Source organism: Leucopleurus acutus, assembly GCF_964270905.1.
Source record: "Leucopleurus acutus genome assembly, chromosome: 2".
In the NCBI taxonomy this organism is placed as follows: domain Eukaryota; kingdom Metazoa; phylum Chordata; class Mammalia; order Artiodactyla; family Delphinidae; genus Leucopleurus; species Leucopleurus acutus.
Window position 1 is genome coordinate 165,319,916 of NC_139143.1, and position 24,753 is coordinate 165,344,668.

Sequence of the window (24,753 nt, forward strand, 5' to 3'; positions counted from 1 at the left end):
TAGTTTTTCAATGATGATAATAAATTATGATGATGACAGACAAGAGGAGTTGGGGGTATTATTGCTTAATTCTTTCCTAAAATTTCAACTCAGAACCATAGGGAACTTTTCTATTTGCATGGAAAATTAAAATTTGAATTTACTAGAAAAACTGGGATTCATTTACAGAATTTCATTTTACTTAAAACTTTTTGGGAAAGTCCTACTATATAAAATTAGGAATGCCACAGGGCAGGTAGATAGAAACAATCTGTGGAATTTGAAGGTATATTTGCACAATACCAATATAGCTCTAGAGTCTAAGGAAAATGCCACTTAGTCTCACATTCCCAAATTAAATATGTATTTATACTTAAGAATGGATATATTCTTTATTCTGATTTCATGATTTCAAGATGATTCAAGTTGAACGAGGCAAGCTTTGTGAATCTCAAAAAAAAACCAGTCTGCCTGAAATGAAATATATACATGATACTTGATACTTCTAGCTTTCAGGGCTTTGAATATAGTTGATAGATTAAAAATCAGAACAAGTCTTTGATGGGAAAAAAAAATTTGAAAAGATTTTGCAGTGAAACAGTATGTTTTCTGGACTGAGTAAAAATGAAACAATTTTCTGAAAAATGCTCTCTTTCTTTGTAATATGCCATCTGTTGGGTCACACCAATAGGGTCAAACAGGAAAAAATATTTAAAATTCTTTCAAGACATAACAAAAAGGAATAATTCACCCATCAAATACAAATATACTGTTTTATTCTAAGGGAATATTTCTGTGGTTTCTGCAAGGTGAAAACCCAAGTGTTTAAAAAACAAAAAAAACCAGAATGGATAATTTAATGTTTTCTCTTGTTTGATATTTTTTCTCCCCTGGGGGGGAAAAATGTAATTTAACATAATTTTAAAAAGCAAATAACCAGACACACATATCAATGGCTATGCTTATGAGGAATGACCAATAATTAATATTTTCTTTTACGAATTAATTCAGGATCTGGACAACTGTGTGGACTAACATGCAATTGACATCCTGGTACAGCCATTTACCTGGATATTGGCTGTTCTCAATTAAAAGATACAGATTTTTTTTTCTCTCTAGTGTTTTACAATAGTTTATCTACTATGCCATATATTTGTTTTTCTACAGAAGGGGAAGTATTAGTGTTTATATAAACCATAAAATTTGTATAGTGGGGACTATTACACCTGATGTTTCTGGATAGTTTATTGGCAGACTTATCAGACAATCCAACTGTTTTTCCTCCATATCAAACAAGGTCTGGAAGTAAGAAGTTTTCCAGTCAGAAATGACAAACACAGATGGAATTAATCATACAGAACTGGGGCAGATTTACTTCTTTCACATAGTTCTTGGTAACAAAAACAAAATTTGTTACAGGCAGAGGGACAGAACCGTAAGTACACAATGTCAAAAGGCCTACTTTTAAATTTTATTGTAGTTAAAGAGTTTATTTATTGAAAAAAACCCCAAAAAACAACCTGTCACCCCCATCTGAAAAATGGGACATACTGTAAAGTCTTTCAAGGTTAAAGTTTCTAGGAGGCTTTTTAGACTTCTCTCATTTCTATTAAAGGGTCAAATTAACCTCAGCTAACGAAATTCCGTGATTGGCCAATATCATAAACGCTTTGATTCAAAATTTTGTGGGGAAGAAACAGAATGGAGATGAAGAAGAAGGATCCATATGCCAAACACACCCAGGACTTGCAATCCTCATAGAACTACTAAAACAGCTAGAGTCTGGAATAATGCTATAGAAGACCTGCTCGTGGATATGAAAGACAGTCAGTGTCTTTGTATCCTAACCCCAAAATCCTATTTTCAAGTTTCTTTGGGCAACAAGCTCATCTTCCAAATGCTTTATATAGGAATATACTAGGACCTCTTCTACCATAATTCTGATAGCTAAGTAACACTGTGTCTTTGTGGAATCACCCACAGGCTTGCCAGAGTAAGGAGAGAGACTCTTTCTGAAATGACAAGGGCCTCCAGAAACTGGTGCAAAAGACAAAATGATAGGAACTATCTGGGAAACAGGAAGATAAAACAATGGGGGAAAAGCTGCCATTTGGGGATAAAATGGAAACAAAGGAGAACCCCCATTTCTGTGTACCACAGCTCATGCTGTGAGACAGCAGCAATAAAGGCTGACACCCAGAGAAGTGGGCATTTTAGTGGGTTTTCTGCAAACATTTCAAGACACTTGGGGTCTAATAGGCTCCACAGATTTTCTGTGTGCATAATCATTTTGCAGAGTTTCAGCCCCTTGAACTTAATTTACCCACATCCAGACCCACAGCTGAGAAGGCTAGACCCAGAAAGTGAAAGGGACACATTACTGCATGAACAGCAGTGAAGGCCTTTTCCTCTGATTTGAGGGACCCCATGGCAAAAGCACCAGAGGCTTCTATCCTTCACAGAATTGGCTTGGCAGTGAAAATCAAAATCAAGACCACTTCACTCTCTACCTTTTAAAAAAAGTTGAATATTTTTATTGGGTCTTCAAGTCTGGGTCCCACAGTCCTCATCTGATGCCACTCTTAGCTCCGTACTGATTTCTCCCCTGACTTTTACATAGGGCTTGCCCAAGTAGCCTACTGCAGCCAAGGTTTCACTCCAAAGCTACCTCTCTAAGGTCTAAGGTTACTATGGTAGAGTTTTATACAACAGTTTTCCTTAAAAATATTCCACAATTTGTTATTCCCAAACAAAATAAGATTATGCACCACTCAGAGAAATTGGTTAGTCATTCTGAAGATGTCTAAGAACTATATCACTGCCAAAGAACAACATTTCTCAGTTCATATTCTTTCCTTCAATTTTCATTTGTACATCCACACTGTGGTTCACGAGTCGTCTGTTTTCCATTATCTTATAATCAAGTCAAGAGGACTTGGACTTATAGATCGTTTTCCAAAGCTGGATGCATTCACAGTTTGGTGCATACCAACGTGTATGAAAATAGGAACCCCACTTCCACTTTAATCTGATAATTCAACATCAGAGTCTTCTGATTTGGCTTTGGCAAGTTCTTCGTGTACCTCCCTCACCATGAGAATACGTGTTAACATGGTGTCCAGGGTCCCAGGGTCTATTGGAAACGTGGAGTACCACATGGGGCTATTTGGAACACAGGAGCGCTCAGGTTGAAGGTAAAACACATCATTCCTCTGCTTCACACTTTCAGAACTATCCACAGGAAAAAAAAAGAAAAAGAAAGAAAATTGGGATCAGAGAGTATAGGAAATATGTAACTACTCTTTAAATATAATGGCTCTCAACTTTTCCATACTGTGACTAATAAACAATGTACCCACAGATATAAATAAGTTTATAGGCATTTATGCTCCAGGAGCAACCTGTAACTCTGTATTTTTTCTCCCACACTCAAGAATCACACTGGATCAAAAGTGAGTATAATGTTAATAGATGACAAAGTGTAAATCTTTCAGACTTTAGTACTTAAAACATTACCAGGAGTAACAAAAAATTCAATTCACATGTGACACTATGGCTGAGAACCACATATCCTCAGTGCCCAATATCCTGGAATGAATCCCAAGAGCACTCAATACACATTATCAAAGAACAAACCCAGTGATTATATTTCTTTGAGAAAAAAATGCTTTAGTGTGGATCTTACAACTCTTTAAAGTCATAAAGTTTCTGTAAGAAAAACACCACTCAAAAAATTTCAATTCTTTAAAAATAAATTGCTTTCCTATTTATAGAGTTAGTACTACAACTTTTCCCCTTCTTTTCTGCATAAATAATAAATTCATAGCAGTTTAGATATCACATAAAGTTGAGTAACAGTTGTAAAGATCAAACAATGGCAGCGATTCTTGCTTTTCAAGAGATTTTTGGGAAAAAAATTTACCAAGGTGAAGCAATTTGTTTCTTGGTTCAAAATCCAGGCAGATATGAGAATGGGGAAAAAATAAAATTGTAAGTAAATCCTTGTTTAGAGTTACAGACCAGCTACATTTCTGAAATCTATAGTATTTTAACTATTTTTTGCAGTGTGTTATATCTAGTTCAGAGGAAAATCACTTACCATTTGGACAGGTAAAACTCATAAAGTCGGACTGGGCATCTTAGTGGGTTGTCAGTATTTTCTGCCATCTCCACACCCACTGGAACCTCATCATCTTCGCTTCGTTTCCTCTTGCCAACAGTTAGTTTATCTTGAGACAGGAAATTATAATCAAAGTATTAGAAAAGTCTTTCTTCGAGTCTTAAGACACCCAATGAGCTTTGCTTCTAGTCACTCCCTCTCCCTTCCTTTCACTTACTCACTCGTTCAACATTTACTGAGGACCTATGGAGGCACCAGATTAGTGCTGGGTTAATCAAACAAAGTCCCTGTCCTGTAAAATTTATGTTTCCCTTCTCACCAAAGTGGAGGCAGCATGACAAAAAGCATTGATGCTTGAGAGTACGTCTCAATTCTGAGCCCGAATTTAAGAGATTTTATTAGGCATAGGGTTGTTAAGCCACAGCAAAATAAAGAGAAAAAAGGGTCCCGTATGTTCTTCTATAGTAGAGATCAAGACAGAAGTTGATCTCTTTCTCTGAAAATATTTCTCCTGTGGGGCACCCGTGTCCACTGGGCATTTGTTTAAGTTTCTTTCATTTGCATAGTATTATGAGAAATGAAATCTTTGCTGGGAAAAGAAATCCTCAGTAAGTTGACCATTTGATAAGGAAAGAGCAAACCCTTTTTCACCAACAGAATTTTGCAGAGGCCAAGGATTATCGGAAAGAAGCCAGGGTGAGACTTCCCTGGCAGTCCAGTAGTTAAGACTCTGCGCGTTCCAATGCAGGTGGTGCGCGTTTGATCCCTGGTTGAGGAGCTAAGATCCCACGTGCCTTGCGGCCAAAAACCCCACCAAAACATAAAACAGAAGCAATGTTGTATCAAATTCAATAAAGACTTTAAAAATGGTCCACATCAAAAAAAAAAAAAAGGTCTACATCAAAAAAAAAAATCTTAAAAAAAAAAAAAAAGTGGGGGGGGGGGCTTCCCTGGTGGCACAGTGGTTGAGAGTCCACCTACCAATGCAGGGGACACGGGTTCGTGCCCCGGTCTGGGAAGATCCCACATGCCGCGGAGCGGTTGGGCCCGTGAGCCATGGCCGCTGAGCCTGCGCGTCCGGAGCCTGTGCTCCGCAACGGGAGAGGCCACAACAGTGAGAGGCCCGCGTACCGCAAAAAAACAAAAAAAAAGAAGAAGAAAGAAAGAAGCCAGGGTGAAGACATGGAAGGTAGTTTCTTTCCCACTTTCTCCATTGAATTTTCAAGAGAGTATTAGGTGGATCTGAAAACCTGAGGAAAAAGGTTTTCTTGTTTTTTTCTTATAGATACTTTTAACAACTGATCCAGAACTTTCCCCAGCCTCCTGTATTAGTTATGACTTAAACAAAAGTCATCCAGTTTTCCATTTAGAGACTACCTAAATAATTTGCTAGCTGCTCATTCAGAAAAAGAAGCTAAATTTATTACCAATCTGGTAAAGCACCTCATCAGAAAACAGAGAAATGTTGCCTCCTTGCCTCTGCCTCCCTGAATTAATATCAATTAAGAGCATAAAATGGGCTATATATAAACACAATAAAGGAACGAGGACATGGACACATGGTGAAAAAGCAAGATAATCTTAGTATTTTATAAAGTAAAGGAGCAACTGAGAAAAAAGTTAACACAACGATGAACATCACAATTATTCTTTACAGATTTCAGTTTCAATAATTTAAAATTCTCACATTGAAAACATATACTCCACTCTTTTCCCAAGGAAGTAACAGCTTGATTTGGGGAATTTTAGAACTTACAATTTTCTTCAAAATTAATAAATGTAATTTCTAGTTCCATAATAACAACATTAGTTTTTTAAACATTAAAAACAAACTATTACTTAATAGGCTGTTTTTGGAATGCAAGACCATAAACCTTCTAATAAAACAGTCACTGCTGATATTATTCTACTGTGTATGAAGGCAGTATACGCTAGGTCAGGTTTAAGTTCCTTCATATTTTGACAACGTTAACTAAGACGGAGCACTCTGGTAAAAAAAAAAAAAAGTTTTAGAAACAGTAGATGTAAAAGTTAAGCAAGTTCCTTTTAACTAGGAATTGACCTATCAGTTGCCTCTAAATCAGTGATTCCCAACCTTGGCTTTATATTTAAATTCCCTGCGAAGTTTTAAAATGCAGATTATCTGGGCTATAGACCAATTAAATCAGAATTTCTAATTTAAAAGCCAATAAAACAGGACTTCCCTGGCGGTCCAATGGTTAAGACTCTATGCTTCCACTGCAGGGGGCACAGGTTCAATACCTGGTCTGGGAACTAAGATCCTACAAGCCATGCAGCACAGCAAGGAAAAAAAAAAAAAACCAATAGAAGTGATTCCTCTAATTTTGAGTTGAGCCTTTAACCTGGCCCTGACAATAAAGAAAAGCATTTAAATGTTAAAGCTATACTCTTCCATGTCTAGAATTTGCAATTACTCTTCTGTAATGTGTCTATTTGAATATTAATAAATTGACTTCAAATAGCAATCTTACAAGAGGGGGACAAGATGGCAGAGTAGGAAGATCCTGGGCTCATCTCCTTCCATGAACACACCAAAATTACAACTACACATAGAGGAACTATCCCTGAGAAAGACCTTGAAGACTGGCAGAAAAGATTTTCCACAACTAAGGATGAAAAAAAAAATCCTCACTAAGATGGGTAGGAGGGGTGGAGATGGTATCTGGCCAGGACACATACCTCTGGCGCAGGGATCCACAAGCAGGGAGGAGATCAAAACTGTAGAGGTCCTCCTGAGGAGCAAAGGGTGCAAACCCCACTGAGCTCCCCAGCCTCGGGGGAACCATCACCAGAAAGACAAACCCCCATAACAACTGGCTTTGAAAACCAGTGGGACTTATGTCCAGAGAGCTGTAAGAAAATGAAACTCCACTCTAAAGGGCACATGCAAAAACTATCTTGCTCCAAGTCCCATTGCAGAGGAAGTGCTTTGAAAAATACCTGGGTCATACGTAAAGGATATTCATTGACTGATTTTATGGTGTGTGCAGGAGAGTCAGGGATCTTTTGTAATTTTCTCTGGTTATGTAGCCACTGGGCAACACCAGGATTTTTTGTTCACCTTCTACACCTAGCTGGTACAGTGCTGGTAGGCACCATTTATGACTCTCCACATCTCACCCCAGGTTCACCTGTAGATCCACCCCAGTTGACACTCCTCCAAAGCAACTCCATACGCTATCATACTCAGCAGGTGGCTTCAGCGAGCACTAGAGCCCAAAGCATCCCACCATCCTGCCACTCCCAGCAGGCTCCCTCAGCTGGTACTGGAGCCCCTCCAAAAGCAGCTCCCACCCTAGGAGATGGCCCCGCACACCAGAGTACCTGCAAGTCACAGCTGGGCATTATAGCCAGCTGTGCCAGGGGCCAGCCCTGCACACTAGCACACCCACAGCCATCATGGCCCAGCCACAACAGGAGGGTACATGCAGCCTTGTGCTACTGGGCTTCATAGGATACCTTTTACATAAAGCCATGCTTTTAAGAATGGGAAATGTAACTGATCTATCCAGTACATAGAAACAAACACAGAGAGCTAGGAAAACTGAGGAGACAAAGGAATTGTTCCAAAGGAAAGAACAAGACAAAAACCTCAAAAAAAAAATAAAGAACTAAACAAAACAAAGATAGACAATCTACCAGATAAAGAGTTCAAAATAATGGTCATAAAGATACTAACCGAATTCAGGAGAAGAATGGAGGACCACTGTGAGACCTTCAACGAAGAGATAAAGAAAATAAAAAAGAACCAATCAGAGATAAAGAATACAATGACTGAAATGAAAAATCCACTAGAGGGAATCAATAGCAGATTAGATGAAGCAGAAGAATGGATCAGTGACCTGGAAGAAAGAGTGGTAGAAATCACCCCACTGTAACAGCAAAAGGAAAAAAAAACTGAGGATAGCTTACCTCTGGGGACAACATCAAGCATACTAACATTTGCATTATGAGGACTCCAGAAGGAGGAGAGAAGAAGAAACAGAAAACTTATTTGAAGAAAAAATGACTGAAAACTTGACTAACCTGGAGAAGTCATCCAATTTCAGGAAACAGAGAGTCCCAAACAAGATGAACCCAAAGAAACCCACACCAAGACACATTATAATTAAAATGTCAAAAGTTAAAGATAGAGAATATTTAAAGCAGCAAGAGAAAAACAACTAGTTACATATAGGGGAGCCTGCATAAGACCATCAGCTGGCTTTTCAGCAGAAACTTGACAGGCCAGAAGGGAATGGCATGAGATGTTGAAAATGCTGAAAGGAAAAAACTTAAAACCAAGACTACTCTATCTGTCAAGATTATCATTCAGAATTAAAGGAGAAATAAAGTTTCCCAGAGAAGCAGAAACTAAAAGAGTTTATCATTACTAAACTGACCTTACAATAAACGTTCAAGGGACTTCTTTAAACATAAGAAAAGGCCATAACTAGAAATATGAAAATTATGGAAGAAAAAAAATCTCAATGTAAAGGCAAACATATAGTAAAGGTAGTGAATCAACCACCTATGTACCTAGTATGAAGATTAAAAAAGTAGTAAGATCACATAATCTATAATTATTAAAGAATATACAAAATTTTTAAAAAGTAAAGTATGTCAAAAACATAAAAGGTGAGGGGGGGAGTAAAAATGTAGTACTTTTAGAATGCACTCAAACTTAAGCAACCATCAACTTAAAATAGACTGCTATATACACAAGTTGTTATGTAACAGCCTTATGATAACCACAAACCAAAACCCAATAATAGATATACATACAAGGGCTTCCCTAGTGGCGCAGTGGCTGAGAGTCTGCCTGCCGATGCAGGGAACGCGGGTTCGTGCCCCGGTCCGGGAAGATCCCACATGCCACGGAGCGGCTGGGCCCGTGGGCCACGGCCACTGAGCCTGCGCGTCTGGAGCCTGTGCTCCGCAACAGGAGAGGCCACAACAGTGAGAGGCCCGCGTACCGCAAAAAGTAAAAAATAGATATACACACGAAAAAGAAAAAAGAATACAAACATAACACTAAAAAGCCATTAAATCGCAAGGGAATAGAGCAAGAGAAAAAGAAATAGACAAGAACAATACAACCAACCAGAAAACAATGAACAAAATGGTAATAAGTATGTACCTATCAGTAATTACTTTACATGTAAATAGACTAAATGCTGCAATCTAAAGACACAGGGTGGCTGACTGGATACCAAAATAAGATCCATATATATGCTGCCTACCAGAGACTCACTTCAGATCTAAAGAAAAAACACAGACTGAAAGCAAGGGGGATAGAAAAAGATATTCCATGCAAATGGAAATGAAAAGACAGCTGGGGTGGCAATACTCATACCAGACGAAACAGACTTTAAAACAAAGAGACAAAGAAGGACACTGCATAATGATAAAGGGATCAGTCCAACAATAAGAAGAAACACTTGTATATATGTATGCATCCTACACAGGAGCACCTAAATATATAAAGCAAATATTAAGAGACATAAAAGGAGAAAGTGACAGTAGCACACTAACAGTAGGGGACTGTAACACTCCACTTATATCAACGAACAGATCATCCAAACACAAAATAAATAAGGAAACATTGGCCTTAAATGACACATTTGACCAGATGGACAAAATAGTATAACATTCTTTTCAAGTACACATGGAACATTCTCCAGGATAGATCACATGTTAGGCTACAAAACAAATCTCAATAAGTTTAAGAAAACTGAAATCATATTAAGCACCTTTCCTAACCACAACGGTACCAGGCTAGAAATCAATTACAAGAAAACCACTGGCAAAAACAAATATGTGGAGTCTAAATAACATCCTACTAAACAACCAATGAATCACTGAAGAAATCAAAGAGGAAATCAAAACATACTTTGAGACAAAATCTATGGGATGCAGCAAAAACAGTTCTAAGAGAGAAATTTATAGCAATATTGGTCTACCTTAGGAAACAAGAAAAATCTCAGATAATCTAACCTTACACCTAAAGGAACTAGAAAAAGAACAACCAAAACCCGAAATTAGCAGAAGGAAGGAAATGATAAAGATCAAAATGAAAATAAATGAAACAGAGACTAAAAAACAATGGAAAAGAGCCTGTCCTTTGAAAAGATGAACAAAATTGACAAACCTTTAGCCAGATTCATCAAGAAAAAAAAAGAGAGGGCCCAAATAAATAAAATGAAAAATGAAACAGAAGTTACAATTGACACCACAGAAATACAACAGATCATAAGAGATTACTATGAACAACTATACGCCAACAGATTGGACAACCGAGAGGAAATGGATAAATTCCTAGAAACATACTATCTTTCAAGACTAAATCAGGCAAGAAATAGAAAACATGAACAGACCAATTACCAATAATAAAACTGAATCAGTAATCATAAAACTCCCAACAAACAAAAGTCTGGAACCAGATGGCTTTACAGATGAATTCTACCAAACATTTAAAGGAGAGTTAATACCTATCTGTCTCAAGCTATTCCAAAACATAGAAGAGAAAGGAACTCTTCCAAACTCATTCTACAAGACCAGCATGATACCAAAACCAGACAAAGACACCAAAGAAATAAAATTACAGGCCAATATCACTGATAAACACAAATGCAAAAATCCTCAACAAGATATCAGCAAACTGAATTCAACAATACATTAAAAGGATTGTATACCATGAGCAAGTGGGATTTATCCCAGGGATGCAAGGATGGATCAATATTCACAAATCAACATGATATACCACATTAAGAAAATGAAGGATACAAAGCACAAGATCATCTCAATAGATGCAGAAAAAGCTTTTGAAAAAATTCAACATCCATTTCTGATAAAAACTCTCAACAAAGTGGCTACAGAGGGAATATACCGCAACATAATAAATGTCATGAATGACAAACTCACAGCTGACATCATACTCAATGGTGAAAAGCTGCAACTATTTCCTCTAAGATTGGGAATAAGACAAGGATGCCCACTCTTGCCACTTTCATTTAACATGGTATTAGAAGTCCTAGCCATGGCAATCAGATAAGAAGAGGAAATTTTAAAAATCCAAACTGGAAAGGATGAAGTAAAACCACCATCATCTTCAGAGGACATGATACTGTATACAGAATATTCTAAAGACACTACCAAAGAACTATCAGAATAAATAAATTCAGTAAGTACATTTTACAGGATACAAAATATGCAGAAATCTTTCGCATTTTTATACACTCATGACCATCTATCAGAAAGAGAAATTAAGAAAACAATTCCATTTACAATTGCATCAAAAATAAGAAAATACCTAGGAATAAATTTAACCAAAGAGGTGAAAGACCTGTACTCTAAAAACTGTAAGACACTGATGAAAGAAATCAGAGACAACACAAATAAATGGAAAGATACACCATGCTCATGGATTGAAAGAATTAATAGTGTTAAAATGTCCATCCCAGGGCTTCCCTGGTGGCGCAGTGGTTGGGAGTCCGCCTGCCGATGCAGGGTACACGGGTTCGTGCCCCGGTCCGGGAGGATCCCACATGCCGTGGAGCAGCTGGGCCCGTGAGCCATGGCTGCTGGGCCTGCGCGTCCGGAGCCTGTGCTCCGCAATGGGAGAGGCCACAACAGTGAGAGGCCCGCGTACCGAAAAAAAAAAAAAATGTCCATCCCAAAATAACTTACAGATTCAATGCAATGCTATCAAGATACCAGTGGCATTTTTCACAAAAATAGAGCAGATACTCCTAAAATTTATATGGAACCACAAAAGACCCCAAATAGCCAAAGCTATCTTGAGTAAGAAGAACAAAGCTGGAGGTTCACACTCCCTGACTTCAAACTACAGTTGACCCTTACACAACACAAGTTTGAACAACGTGGATCCACTTATACATGGATTTTTTTCAATAATTATATACTACGGTATGATACAATCATGGCTGTTTGAATCTGCAGATGTGAAACTGTGGATAAGGAGGGCTGACTGTAAAATTATATGCGGATTTTGGACTGTGAGTAGGGTTGGTAGCCCAACCTACGTATTGTTTAAGGGTCAACTGCATACCACAAAGCCATAGTAATCAAAACAGTATGACAGTGGCACAAAAACAAACACATAGATCAATGGAACAGAATAGCTTGCCCAGACATAAACCCATGCTTACATGGCCAATTAACGTATGACAAAGGAAGCAAGAATATACAATGGGGAAAGGACAGACTCTTCAATAAATGGAGTTGAGAAAACTGGACAGCTACATGGAAAAGAATGAAACTGGACCACTTTTTTCACATCATATACAAAATTAAACTCAAAATGGATTAAAGACTTAAACGTTAAGAACTGAAACCATAAAAGTCCTAGAAGAAAACACAGGCAGGAAACTTTGACATTGGTTTTAATAATATTTTTTTGGATCTGTCTCCTCAGGTAAAGACAACCAAAGCAAAAATAAACAAATGGGACCACATCAAACTAAGAAGATTTTGCATAGCAAAGGAAACCCTTAACAAAATGAAAAGGCAACCTACTGAATGGGAGAGGATATTTGCAAATTATATATCTGGAAAGGGGTTAATATCCAAAATGTATAAAGAACTCAGAGAACTCAATATCCAAAAAACAAACAAAAAATGCAATTAAAAAATGGGCAGAGGATCTGAATAGCCATTCCCAAAGGGACATACAGATTGCCAACAGAAACACGGAAAGGTGCTCCACATCACTAATCATCAGGGAAATGCGAGTCAAAACCACAATGAGATAACGCCTCACACTTGTCAGAATGACTATCATGAAAGGGACAAGAGATATCAAGTGTTGGCAACGATGTGTAAAAAGGGTAATACTCATGAACTGTTGGTGGGAATGTAAACTGGTGCAGCCATTGTGAAAAACAGTATGGAGCTTCCTCAAAAATTAAACATAGAACTACCATATGATCCAGCAATTCCACTTACTGGTATTTTTTACCCAAAGAAAACAAAAACACTAATTCAAAAAGATATGTATGCACCTCTATGTCCACTGCAGCATTATTGATAATAGCCAAAATATGGAAGTGTCCATCAACAGAATGGTTTAATTCACTCAGCTATAAAATAGAATGAAATCTGTGACAACATAAATTTGTGACAACATAAAGGGTGTTATGCTAAGTGAAATAAGTCAGTGAGAAAAAGAAAAATACCGTATGATTTCACCCAAATGTAGAATATAAAAAATAAAACAAATGAACAAACAAAACAGAAATAGACTCACAGCTACAGAGAACAAATTGCTGGTTGCCAGAGGGAAGAGGGGTGGGGGATGGGCAGAACAGGTGAAGGGGATTAAGAGGAACGAACTTCCAGTTATAAGATAAGGCACAAGGAGGTAACATACAGCATAAGGAATACGGCCAATAATATTGGAGTAACTTTGTACGGAGACAGATAGTTACTAGACTTATCATGGTGATCATTTCATAATGTATTTAAATGTCAAGTCTCTATGTTGCACACCTGAAACTAACATAATATTGTACATCAACTATACTTCAATTAAAAAAAAAGAATGAAAGAAAGAAAACTTAAAAACTCCACCACACACCTGGTTCTGTCTCCTGCTTTTGTGAAGGTGGGAAGAACCTCAGATATGTCATCTTGGTACTGTACTTCAGAGTCCTGGTCCGTCTCATCACATGGGCAAAGGAAAGCTTCAAGTGCTCAGTAACATTCTTTAGTTGAAAGTATTTGGTATTGAAGAAAAGGAGGGTGTTCAAGAGGACGATTGGTGAGTAAGCCCCCAGTTGTTTGCACTCCCACAAATGCTCTTCTTCAATGCGAGAGAACATGTAACCTGAACAGAAGAAAGGGGAAAAAGAAACAGTCCTAAGCTCCTGCTAAATGGGACTAAGTAATTTCTCTAATCCTCAGACAGGAAGATACTAAGGAAAAGACTGTTCCTCTCTTTCTCCCTCTTCCTCATACAGAAAAATAGAAAAAGCACTGCAAAGAAAAGGGCAGATGATTCCACTGAAGCAGACATTGTGAGCACTCCCCTGAAACAGTTTTAATCTATTGTTATTTTAGACCAGGGGCTGGTAAACTTTTCTGTGAAGAGCCAGATGGTAAACATATTAAGCACTGTGGGCCATGAGGGCTTTGAAAACAACTTTGTTGTTGTAAAAGATAAGGAAGTGTAGACAATACATAAACAAATAGGTGTGGCTATTTGTAAAATTTATTTATAGAAACAAATTTGAATTTCATTCAATTTTCACAGGCCACAAAATATTTTTCTTTAATTTTTTTCCCAACTATTTAGAAATGTAAAAAATATTTTTAGCTCATGTACTATACAGAAACAGGCAGCGGGCCTGATCTGGCCCATGAGCTGCAGTTTGCAGACTCCTGTTTGAGATCATTCTGTTTACTGTTAACTGGTTCAGTTTTATTTGTCTAATATCTTTAGAGGACAGATAGAGCTCTCTCTCCCTCCTATCTCTTCTTATTTTAAATTTATATTAAGAGCGATTGCTTCACGATAAGTTATCTGGATTTTTCTTGAAAAGCAGAGGTCAGAAAAAATAAAATAAGTATACTTTTAAATGCACCTTCCTCATGATGCCCCTTAAACACAGGTCTTCCCTAACATTCTCTCCCCAATCCTCTTTGTTGCTGCTTCTGCATTCTATTCCTGGAAGACTATCCATGAACACAGATTTATTACATGCAAATCTATGTCTCTAGCCCCCTATTTGAATGCTAAATGCATCATGCCACCGCACTGCTCATAATGCGTCAAAGGTGCCCTGTAGCCCAACAGAAAGGGCACACATTTCTGGGCATCACATTTAACCTCTCCATTCATAGCCAAGGAGCATGAGACCAGGAGTGAATTAGGGACTTGTCCAAAGACATATGGTCACAGACAATTCAAGGATGAAGACTTAACTCTCTTTAACAACCAGTTCAGGGTACTTTTTATAAACTATTGAAAAAGGTCCATTGCTAACAGAGTCTAAAAGTAGCATATGTGCCAGCTACTGATACCATGTACAACTTTACCAAAACTACCAGATCAAAAATGGTTTCTAAAAAGTAAATGTAACCTTCAGTTGTTTTTTATATTCAATAGTTAGTATCTATTCGTGTACTGTATGGAAGGTATAGTTTTACTAAAATAATTGATAATAAACCAAAGACTTTCTCCTCAAAAGTCCAAATATGTTATAAATCAAGACAAATATAAAATGAACAATTTATAAAAAGAGAATCACAAAACAAGCAATTTAAGAAGGCATATCATGAAAAGAATCAAAATATAATCATCCTACCATTAGGAAGTATTGTAGGTTCCCATATTTTCAAGAGTTTGGTAAGTTCAATCATAAATCTGGAATAGGGCTCAGTAAAAATGTTATCTATTCTACCATTTTCAAACAGGTACTACAAGAGAAAAAAATGGAAACATATATGTTGATACAAAAAAACCCACAAGTTTTTAAAAAGAATATTTTTAGGAATATAGTTTACCCTTAGTTTTTATCCTTACAATACTGTGAACCATTTTAAGGATACAGTTAAAACACCAGAATTTAAGCTAAAGATCCTTTTCACATGAATTAACATTATCTTGAGCACGGAGCTTGTAAGGTAAAGTTTTCTATTTCCTTTTAAAAACATGAATGGTATAAAATAATTATAATAAGTACCTTTTAGTTAGTTAATAAAACTGATATACTAAAAATTGGTCCTAATTCAAATTTCTCAAATCATTTTTCTAATTCTCAGTGTCTGAGGTGCGCTCTTAGCAGTTTTTGTTTGTTTTTTAGCCTAGTTATAAGATGACTTCCTGCAAATAATATAGTTATCTAGTGTCAGATAACCTGAGGCTATCCAAAATTTAAAACTATTTATTTGGAGGCTTCTAACCACAGCTCTCAACTCTCTGCCTCACAAGCCAGCCTTCAAAAAGTTCAAGTCTAATTATACGACTTAAAAGTATGCTAATTATAACCATCAAGAATCATATCACAGGGCCTTCCCTGGTGGCACAGTGGTTAAGAATCCACCTGCCAATGCAGGGGACATGGATTCAAGCCCCGGTCCAGGAAGATCCCACATGCCGCGAAGCAACTAAGCCCATGTGCCGCAACTACTGAGCCTGTGAGTCACAACTACTGAGTCCATGTGCCTAAAGCCTGTGCTCTGCAACAAGAAGCCACCACAATGAGAAACCCGCGCACCGCAATGAAGACTGGCCCCCACTTGCCACAACTAGAGAAAGCCCGTGCGCAGCAACAAAAAAAAAGACCCAATGCAGCCCAAAAAAAAAAAATCACATCACAGAATGGGAAACACACAACAGTTTGAGTAAATTACTGTTAAATATTTTGACGGTGCAGGTCAGGTCAGAGTCAAGCACTTCAGAGAAATACAATGAACAGAACAAGAGAATAACACAAAGTAGCATAATTATATGCTAAAAATCTTTCAGTGTTTTTTTTTGTTGTTGTTGTTGATACGCGGCCTCTCACTGTTGTGGCCTCTCCCGTTGCGGAGCACAGGCTCCGGACGCGCAGGCTCAGCAGCCATGGCTCACGGGCCCAGCTGCTCCGCGGCATGTGGGATCTTCCCGGACCGGGGCACGAACCTGTGTCCCCTACATCGGCAGGCGGACTCTCAACCACTGCGCCACCAGGGAAGCCCCTAGTGTTTTTAAGATCTGGTATTTTAAACTTATTTATCTATGGCTATCTTTGTTTCCTGCTTTTTGATCTATGTATGACTTGCAGTAAATTTTTATTTCCACTTAAATTTATTCCGGCTAATAAAAATCACACACCATTTCAACGTGCATTTTTATAGGCCTCTTCAAAGGCAATTTATGATTGTATTGCCAGATTACAGTTTTGTTGTTGAAAAGTATTCTTCATTTTCTTCTTTATTTTAATAAAGTTATTTTCACAACTTAAAAATATTATATCCTCATTATGGAAAGAGTTTAAAATACAGAAAAGGTGGAAGAAAGATATACTCAAACTCACTACACAAAGGCAACTACTGGTAACAGTCAGGAGTTATTTCAATCTTAAAAAACATTTCCTTTATGAATACACAGAATTGAGTTTTGTACCTTTACTCAAATATGAGTACCTATAAAATACATGGGTTTAAAAAAAAAATCACTTCCCCCTTAGATCAGAAACAAGATAAAAATGCCACTTCTACTGAACATTGTACAGGAAATCCTAGCCAGAGTAATCAGGTGAGAAAGAGAAATAAAAAGTATTGAAATAGGAAAGGAAGAAGTAAAACCATCTCTATATGCAGTGACATGAACCTATATATAGAAAATTCTAAAGTGTCTACAAAAAAACTAGTTATTAGAGCTAGTAAATGAACTTAGTAAAGCTGCAGAGTATAAGCAACACAAAATCAGTTGTAATAAACAATCCAAAGAGAAAATTAAGAAAATTCCATTTACAATAGCATCAGATAGAATAAAATACTTAAGAATAAATTTAACAAAAGAGGTATGTGATTTACACGCTTAAAACTACATAAAACTAAAAAAACAAAAACAAAAAAACAAAAAAAACTACATAAAACTGCTGAAATTAAAGAACACCTAGGAAAAACATCTTGTACTCATGGATCTAAAGACAAAATTGTTAAAACAGCAATATTCCCCAAAGCAATCTACAGATTCAATACAATCCTATCAAAATCCCAACAGTTTAGTTTTTGAAGAAATGGAAAAGTTGATCCTAAAATTGATATGAAATTGCAAGGAAACTCGAATAGCCAAAAGAATCTTGAGGAATCACACTTCCCAATTTCAAAACTTACTACAAACCTTCAGTAATCAAAATAGTGAGTACTACCATAAGAACAGCCATAAACCAATGTATTAAAAACTGAGTCCAAAATAAACACATGCATATTTAGTCAAACGATTTTTGACAAGGATGTCTCCTGTCACCTATGTCAAATCACCTATGTCACTTCTTTTGTGACCTGCTATTTATGCCTTTTTTGTGCATTTACCAATAAAATGCACCAACCTCAATTCCTCTTATTCTAACAGTCTCAGGTTAACTTATAAAAGGCTTATATGACCAAGACTTTTAAATCAGGGTCAGTAGTTCATTAAGAAGAGAGTATACGAGCAATACCAAACAAACAATATACACTATAAGTTTTCAGCTTAATTCACAAGTTCTATCAGAATTATTAAAAATGCAATAGATTTTGTAACAATTATTGAATTTCATACCTGCTGAATTCCAAGGCACAAGTATAAGATACTGTCTGGATCATACTTTTCACCATTTGGTCTCCGCACTTCTTGAATAAACTGGCATAAGCCTAAACTCAACTCAGCAAAAGTGCAGGACAGAATATCTTCCTTCAGCTTGATAGAGCGGACTGTGGAAAGGTAGAAAACATCTGAAATACTAACTTATAGAAAAATAATAACATTACTCAACTCACTGAATAAACACTGACTACACTGCCCCAGGTATTGTGGTGTACACTGGTGAATACATGGATTAAAGACAGATCCTGATCTCAAGGCTTTTTTAGGTAAAGAAATAAAGACAATGAAGCACATATGACGTAATAGGGTGCTATGACAGGGGTTTTATCTAAATAAAATTCTATGAAAAAAAATAAGGGCCCTCTAATAGACAGGGAAGGGTCATGTTAGATTCTGGGAGATGTGAAAGGTGGAGAAGAATTAAACAAGTGGAGGAAGAATTCCAATTTGAGGATATAGAAAGATTTCCCGAAGTATACTCCACAAAATACTAATCATGTGAGAGCTCAAGAAAACTGGGTTTCTAAGATCTGATAAATTTGGAAAACAGCAGTATATTATACCTGCCTCTAAAGAATTCACAATGTTTTTTAACATATTAAAGGCTCTGGAGATATCTGCAAAAAAAAATGCTGTTTAACTTTCTTTAAAAGTCATATTTATTTGAATAAGGAACACTTTGAGTAACATATAACTTCATGCCTTTGAAAATGCCAGAAAATATAGTATGTGCTCAACCACAGAAGTGAAAAGGTTCAGGGGACTCAGGTGAACAGCGGAAAAGAAAAGAGGGCAGATGCCGGCAGATCATGGTAAGCCTCATATATTACATTAAGAGTTTGAAGACAACTAAGAACTGAATTAGTTTTAGGCAGGAGAGTTATCTAATTTGACTTGTAGAGATCTTACTGCAACAGACTGGTCCACACTGTGGGATGAGTTGAAACACTCTTTCTAGTTACTGCTTTTCTGCATTTAGAAAACACTTCATGTTTCCAAAGATACACTTGAGCTCCCCTGAGTTGGTTTTGCAAATTGAAATAGGTGATTCATGAGGGCAAGGACCATGTCTGATCTTTTCACCTCAGTGCCTACAACCATGCCTGATACATGACAGGTATATTCAGTAAGTATTTTTTTTGGATGAATAAGTAGCGGAAATGAGTAGGCATCCCCTGTGGCTACTGCATTTAGGCTTGGTGGTCTAATACAATATTACTTCTCCATTTTCACTACCCCTCCTTTTTTCTTTCTTTTTAAATTTTTATTTTTTTTAATTGAAGTACAGTTGACTTACATATCCACCGTTTCGTTTGTTTATTTTTTGGCCACGCTGTGCGTCATGCAGGATCTTAGTTCCCCAATAGGGGACTGAACCTGTGCCCCCTGCTTTGGGAGAACAGAGTCTTAACTACTGGACCACCAGGGAAGTCCCTACCCTTCCCTCTTTCTTAAAAATGTTGTGGCTCAAACTGGAAGGTGAAAGGCCTAGTAAACTCCCATAACAGGAGTATATTTATATCACTCTGGAGCAGAGAGATTATACTTGATCTGTGGGAACTCAATGAGTCAGTCACAGACCACAACAGCAACTAACTGCTCCAATAATGAGGGTAGACTGAGGCAAAGCCAAGAGTGCATGCAATCACCCAGGTATTAGAGAGAAGGTATAGTTGGAAAGGGACAAAAAAATCTAGTTACAAGGACATATTCATTCCTGCCCCATCTCATCCCACAAAGATTGTATAAGTATCTTATATAAAACACAGATAATAAAAAAGCAAAATACAAACTGAAAACAAAGTTTAGAATAGAACGACCAGGGAAAAAAGAAAGCTAATGATTAGGGTTCTAAAATTATACAGTGTTGCTCTATTTGAACTGTTTATTGGGTTCCAAAGTTTTTGGCACCAAAAATGAAACCTGCAATCATGGTCAATCATATACAGCTCCTTGATAGGAAAAATTCCTACAGTAACAGCAAGGCTTTTCCAGGTATTCTTCTTAACAACAACAACAAAAAGTGTTACACTGGGTTCCACACTGATTATTCTACAAATATAGGGCTCAAGAAGACAGATTTGAGTTACTTGCATAGTGTTAGAAAAAGAAACAGAATTCCTTATATTTGCACAAGAAACTCATGATCAGAAGATACAACCTTACCTTTATAACAAGCTCTTTAAAATTGGGAGTGGATATTAATTTCTCTTTTTAAACACAAACTTCAAATTTTAAATAATTTTAAATATTCCATTTACAAATTTAAAATCAACAATGATATTACAAGCAATTCAGATCACAAGGAGAGAAATTTTACCTCTACAGCCTGGCTCTGAAGATTCTTGAGAGAGTGCATGGTCTTGAGCACTTCCTAAAGGGTCAGAACACGGGCTAGATGAGGCATGTTCAACTCCTGACAAAGAAAGAAAAATTAATGAGAATAAATAAAGATGGGGAAAAAAATTAAGTAAAGCCAAAATCAAAGTTTTATGGGATTTCTGACCTACTATTTATCCCTTTTGAGTAGATTTATGACTTTATCTGTATTCCTCCCACCCCCTAAATCGAGACACAAATTCATGCTGTGTATTTACCACTTTTCAGATCCCCCTGCTCTTCCTTGGCATTTTTCCACTGAACCCAGTTCTTCCAGGCATTTACCCCATACATGTATTTCAGTGTCATCCCAGACACTGAGCACCCTTGAAAGGCTCCTTGAATAAGACTCCTGGGCTCCACAGACACTACAGACTTCTTCCGTCCCTGTAAGAATTCCAAAAATTTACAGAATATAAAATTTAGTTTCAGCGCTTTAAGAATTGGGATTCTCAAAGACAGAATGGGCATAAATTTAAAGAAAATGCAATTTAGTATTAGATCCCAAAGATTCAGAGTTCTTAGAGCTAGAAAGAGCTTAGTCATCTAATCCAATCCATATGAGAAAAGAAAAAAAGAGAAAATTGAAGTGTAGAAGGTAATATTTTAATAATCACTAACATTTGGGTATTTACTATGTTCCGGATGCTGGACCCACCCAATGAGGTATGAATAACACCATTCAGGTCTATTTAATGGAACATACGAATAGATGGCTCTAAAAGAAGCCTCAATAAATTCTCTAACTACAATGGAATTCAGCTAGAAATCAGTAATGAAATAGTGTTAGAAAAATCCTGAAACCTCAGAAATTAAACAACACATGTTAAGAAACCACAAATGCGATTAGAGAATATTTTGAACTTAAGTAAAAATGAAAACAAAACGTATCAAACTTTATGTAATAGTGCTAAAGCAGTGCTTATAAGGGCATTTACAGTATTAAAATGCTTCTATGAGAAGTGAAAGAAGTCTAAAATCAATAATCTAGCCTCTGTGTTAAGAAACTAGAAAAAAGACTTCATTAAAACCCAAAGTAAGGAAATAATAAAAAGAAGAGCAAAAATCAATAAAAAGAAAAGATAAAGGAAAAATCAATAAAATGAAGAGCTGGTACTTTTAGAAGGTTAAAAAAACATGATAAATCTCTAGCTAGAATGATCAGGGATAAAAGAAAAAAGACACAAATTATCAACACCTGACCCCACACATATAAAAAGAATAATAAAACTGTGAACGTCATTATGACAATAAACTAGACAGCTTAGATAAACTGAACAAATTTCTTGAAAGACACAAACTAACAAAGCTTGCTCTAGAAGAAACAGATAACCTAAGCAGCTAGAGAAATTCAATTCATAGTTTAAAACCTTCCCATAAAAAAAAATCCAGACCCAGATGGCTTCACTGTTGAAGTCTACCCAAGAATTAAGTAATTATATAAACTGTATTTCAGAAAATAGAAGAGGAGGAACACTAACTCACTTACGTTACTATTATCCTGACAGCAAGGCCAGATAAAGTCATCACAAGAAAACAGATCAATAGCTCTTTTAAACTGAGACACTTAAAACCTTAACAAATATTAGCAAACTGAATCCAGCAACGTATAGAAGAATAAAAACAGCAAAAGAAAGTAGTGCTCATCCCATAAATGCAAGGTTAGTTTATAATTTAAAAAATTAATGTATTTCACCACTTTAAAAGACTCAGAAAAGAAAAACCAGATGATCATCTCAAGAGATCACCTGACAAAGTTCAAAACACTCTGAGCAATTAGAAATAGAAGGGAACTTCCTGAACTTGATAGAGGTCATCTATGAGAAACATATAGGTAACATCATACTCAATATTGTAAGGCTGAACACTTCCCTAAAATTGGGAAGAGGCATGAAGGTCTGCACTCATTACTTATATTAAACATTGTACTAAAGATCCTTGTTAATGCAATAAATCAAAAAAAGAAAGAAAATGCACTAAGATTGTAAAGGAAAAAGTGAAACTGCCTTTATTTACAGATAATATGATTGTGTAGGTAGAAAATCCTAAGGATTTCAGTTGAGCAAAATCACCGTATATAAAATCAATATTCAAAACCATCTCTATTTCTATGTTAATGAAGAACACTAGAAAAGGAAATTTAAAAATAACGCTATTCACAACAGGATCAAAAATATATTAAAATACTTATTAGATAAATTTGGTAAAGTATAAGACTTGTAAAATGAAAAATACAAAACACTGTTGGGAGATAATCTGAATAAAGGTGAAAGATACCATCTTTATGGACTGGATGGCTCAAAGTTGCTAGGATGTCAATTCTCTGCAAATTGATCCATGGATTAAGAACAGCCCCAATCAAAATTTCAGCAGACTTTTTTGTAGAAATTGACAAGCTGATTCTAAAATGTATATGGAAATTCAAATAAATCCTTTGAAAAAGATGAACAAAGATGGAAGACCTACACTCCTATTTCAAGACTCACTGTAAAGCTACATTAATCAAGTCAGTTGGTACTGGTATAAAAATAGACATGTATATCAATGGAACAGAATAGTTTCAGAAACAGACGAAGACATATATGGTCAGTTGACTTTAACAAAAGTGCCAATGTAACTGAAGGGGAAAAGACAGCGTTTACAAAAGTGGTACTGGAACAACTGTATATCCATACACACAAAAAAATGAAATGTGATGCCTTAACTTATACATAAAAATTATCTCAAAATGGATCACAGAAAACATAAAAGAAAATTATAAAACTAGGAGAAAATGTAAGAGAAAATCTTAATTACCATAGTTAAGATTTTTAGATGGGATAATAAAAAGCACAAATTATAAAAGAATAAAAATTGATAAAGTGGACTTCTCAAAAGTAAAAAGTTCTGTCCTAGTGTGGGTGACCAAGATGGCAGAATGGGAGAACCCTGAGCTCCCCACCTCCCATGGGCACACCAAAATTATTACTATGTACAGAGCAACTTTCCATAAAAATGACCTGAAGACTAGCAGAAAAGATCTTTTACAGCTAAAGATATAAAGAAGGAACTACAAGATGGGTAGAAAGGGGCAGAGACACGGTATAATCAAGACCCACAACACCAGGTTAGGTGACACACAAATGGGAAGATAATCACAATTGGAGATGTTCTCCCCAAGAACTGAGAGGTCTGAGCCCCATATAGGGCTCCCCAGTCCGGGGCTCCTGCACTGGGAAGATAAACCTCCAGAACACTTGGTTTTGAAGGCCAGCGGGGCTTGTTTTCAGGAGAGCCAGAGGGCTGCAGGAAACTAGAGACTCCCACTCTCAAAGGGTACACACAAAATCTCACATGATCTGAGACCCAGGGCAAAAGCAGTAATTTGAAAGGAGACTGGGTCAGACCCACTTGATTTCAGAGAGCCTCCCAGAAAGTCAAGAGGAAACTGGGACTCACCCTGGGGACACAGATGCTGGCGGTAGCCATTTTGGGGAGCTCACTCTACAATGAGAACACTGCTGCTAGCAAGCACCATTGTGGACTCCTCCCACTAAGTTAAATGAGAACTGGGGCCAGCCTGCCCACCAGCCAGTTGCCAACAATCCTGGGACGCTTGAGGCCAAGAAGCTAGCCAGGTGGGGACACAGCCCCAAACACCAGCAAGTTTGCTGCCTTAGGCTCCCATGAGCCCCCAGCCACCCTGAACAAGGCTCTGCCCACCAGTGGATAGGCACTAGTCCCAGGACCTCCTGGGCCCTGGCCTTGCCCACCAGCAGGCTGACACCAACTCTAGGATCACCAGGGCCCCACAGCCAGAGATCCTCAGGAGCAGGCTCTTCCCACCAGTGGACCAACACTAGCCCCAGGATACCGTGGGACCTAGACCAATACATCCACAAGCCAATACCAGCTTCAGGAACCAGGCCCCCCAGCCAGAGACCCTGGGACCCAGCTCTGCGCACCAATGGAACAGAAC

At 37.2% G+C, this 24,753-nt stretch overlaps 1 protein-coding gene across 8 annotated transcripts in view; it reads right to left on the minus strand.

The window, feature by feature from the left end:
- Positions 1–1,103: 1,103 nt before the first annotated feature.
- The window catches only part of ZMYM4 (zinc finger MYM-type containing 4), a 176,373-nt gene continuing 152,723 nt past the window's right edge, over positions 1,104–24,753 (minus strand). For all 8 annotated transcript variants that reach the window (XM_082833567.1, XM_082833573.1, XM_082833572.1 and 5 more), the window contains 7 exons: positions 21,014–21,182; positions 20,737–20,832; positions 18,372–18,523; positions 15,427–15,538; positions 13,698–13,946; positions 4,079–4,208; positions 1,104–3,210 (listed from right to left, as the gene is read on the minus strand). In XM_082833567.1, the coding sequence (XP_082689693.1) occupies positions 3,003–3,210; positions 4,079–4,208; positions 13,698–13,946; positions 15,427–15,538; positions 18,372–18,523; positions 20,737–20,832; positions 21,014–21,182 (1,116 nt within the window). In that variant the 3' untranslated portion in view covers positions 1,104–3,002. The remainder of the gene's footprint in view (positions 3,211–4,078; positions 4,209–13,697; positions 13,947–15,426; positions 15,539–18,371; positions 18,524–20,736; positions 20,833–21,013; positions 21,183–24,753) is intronic.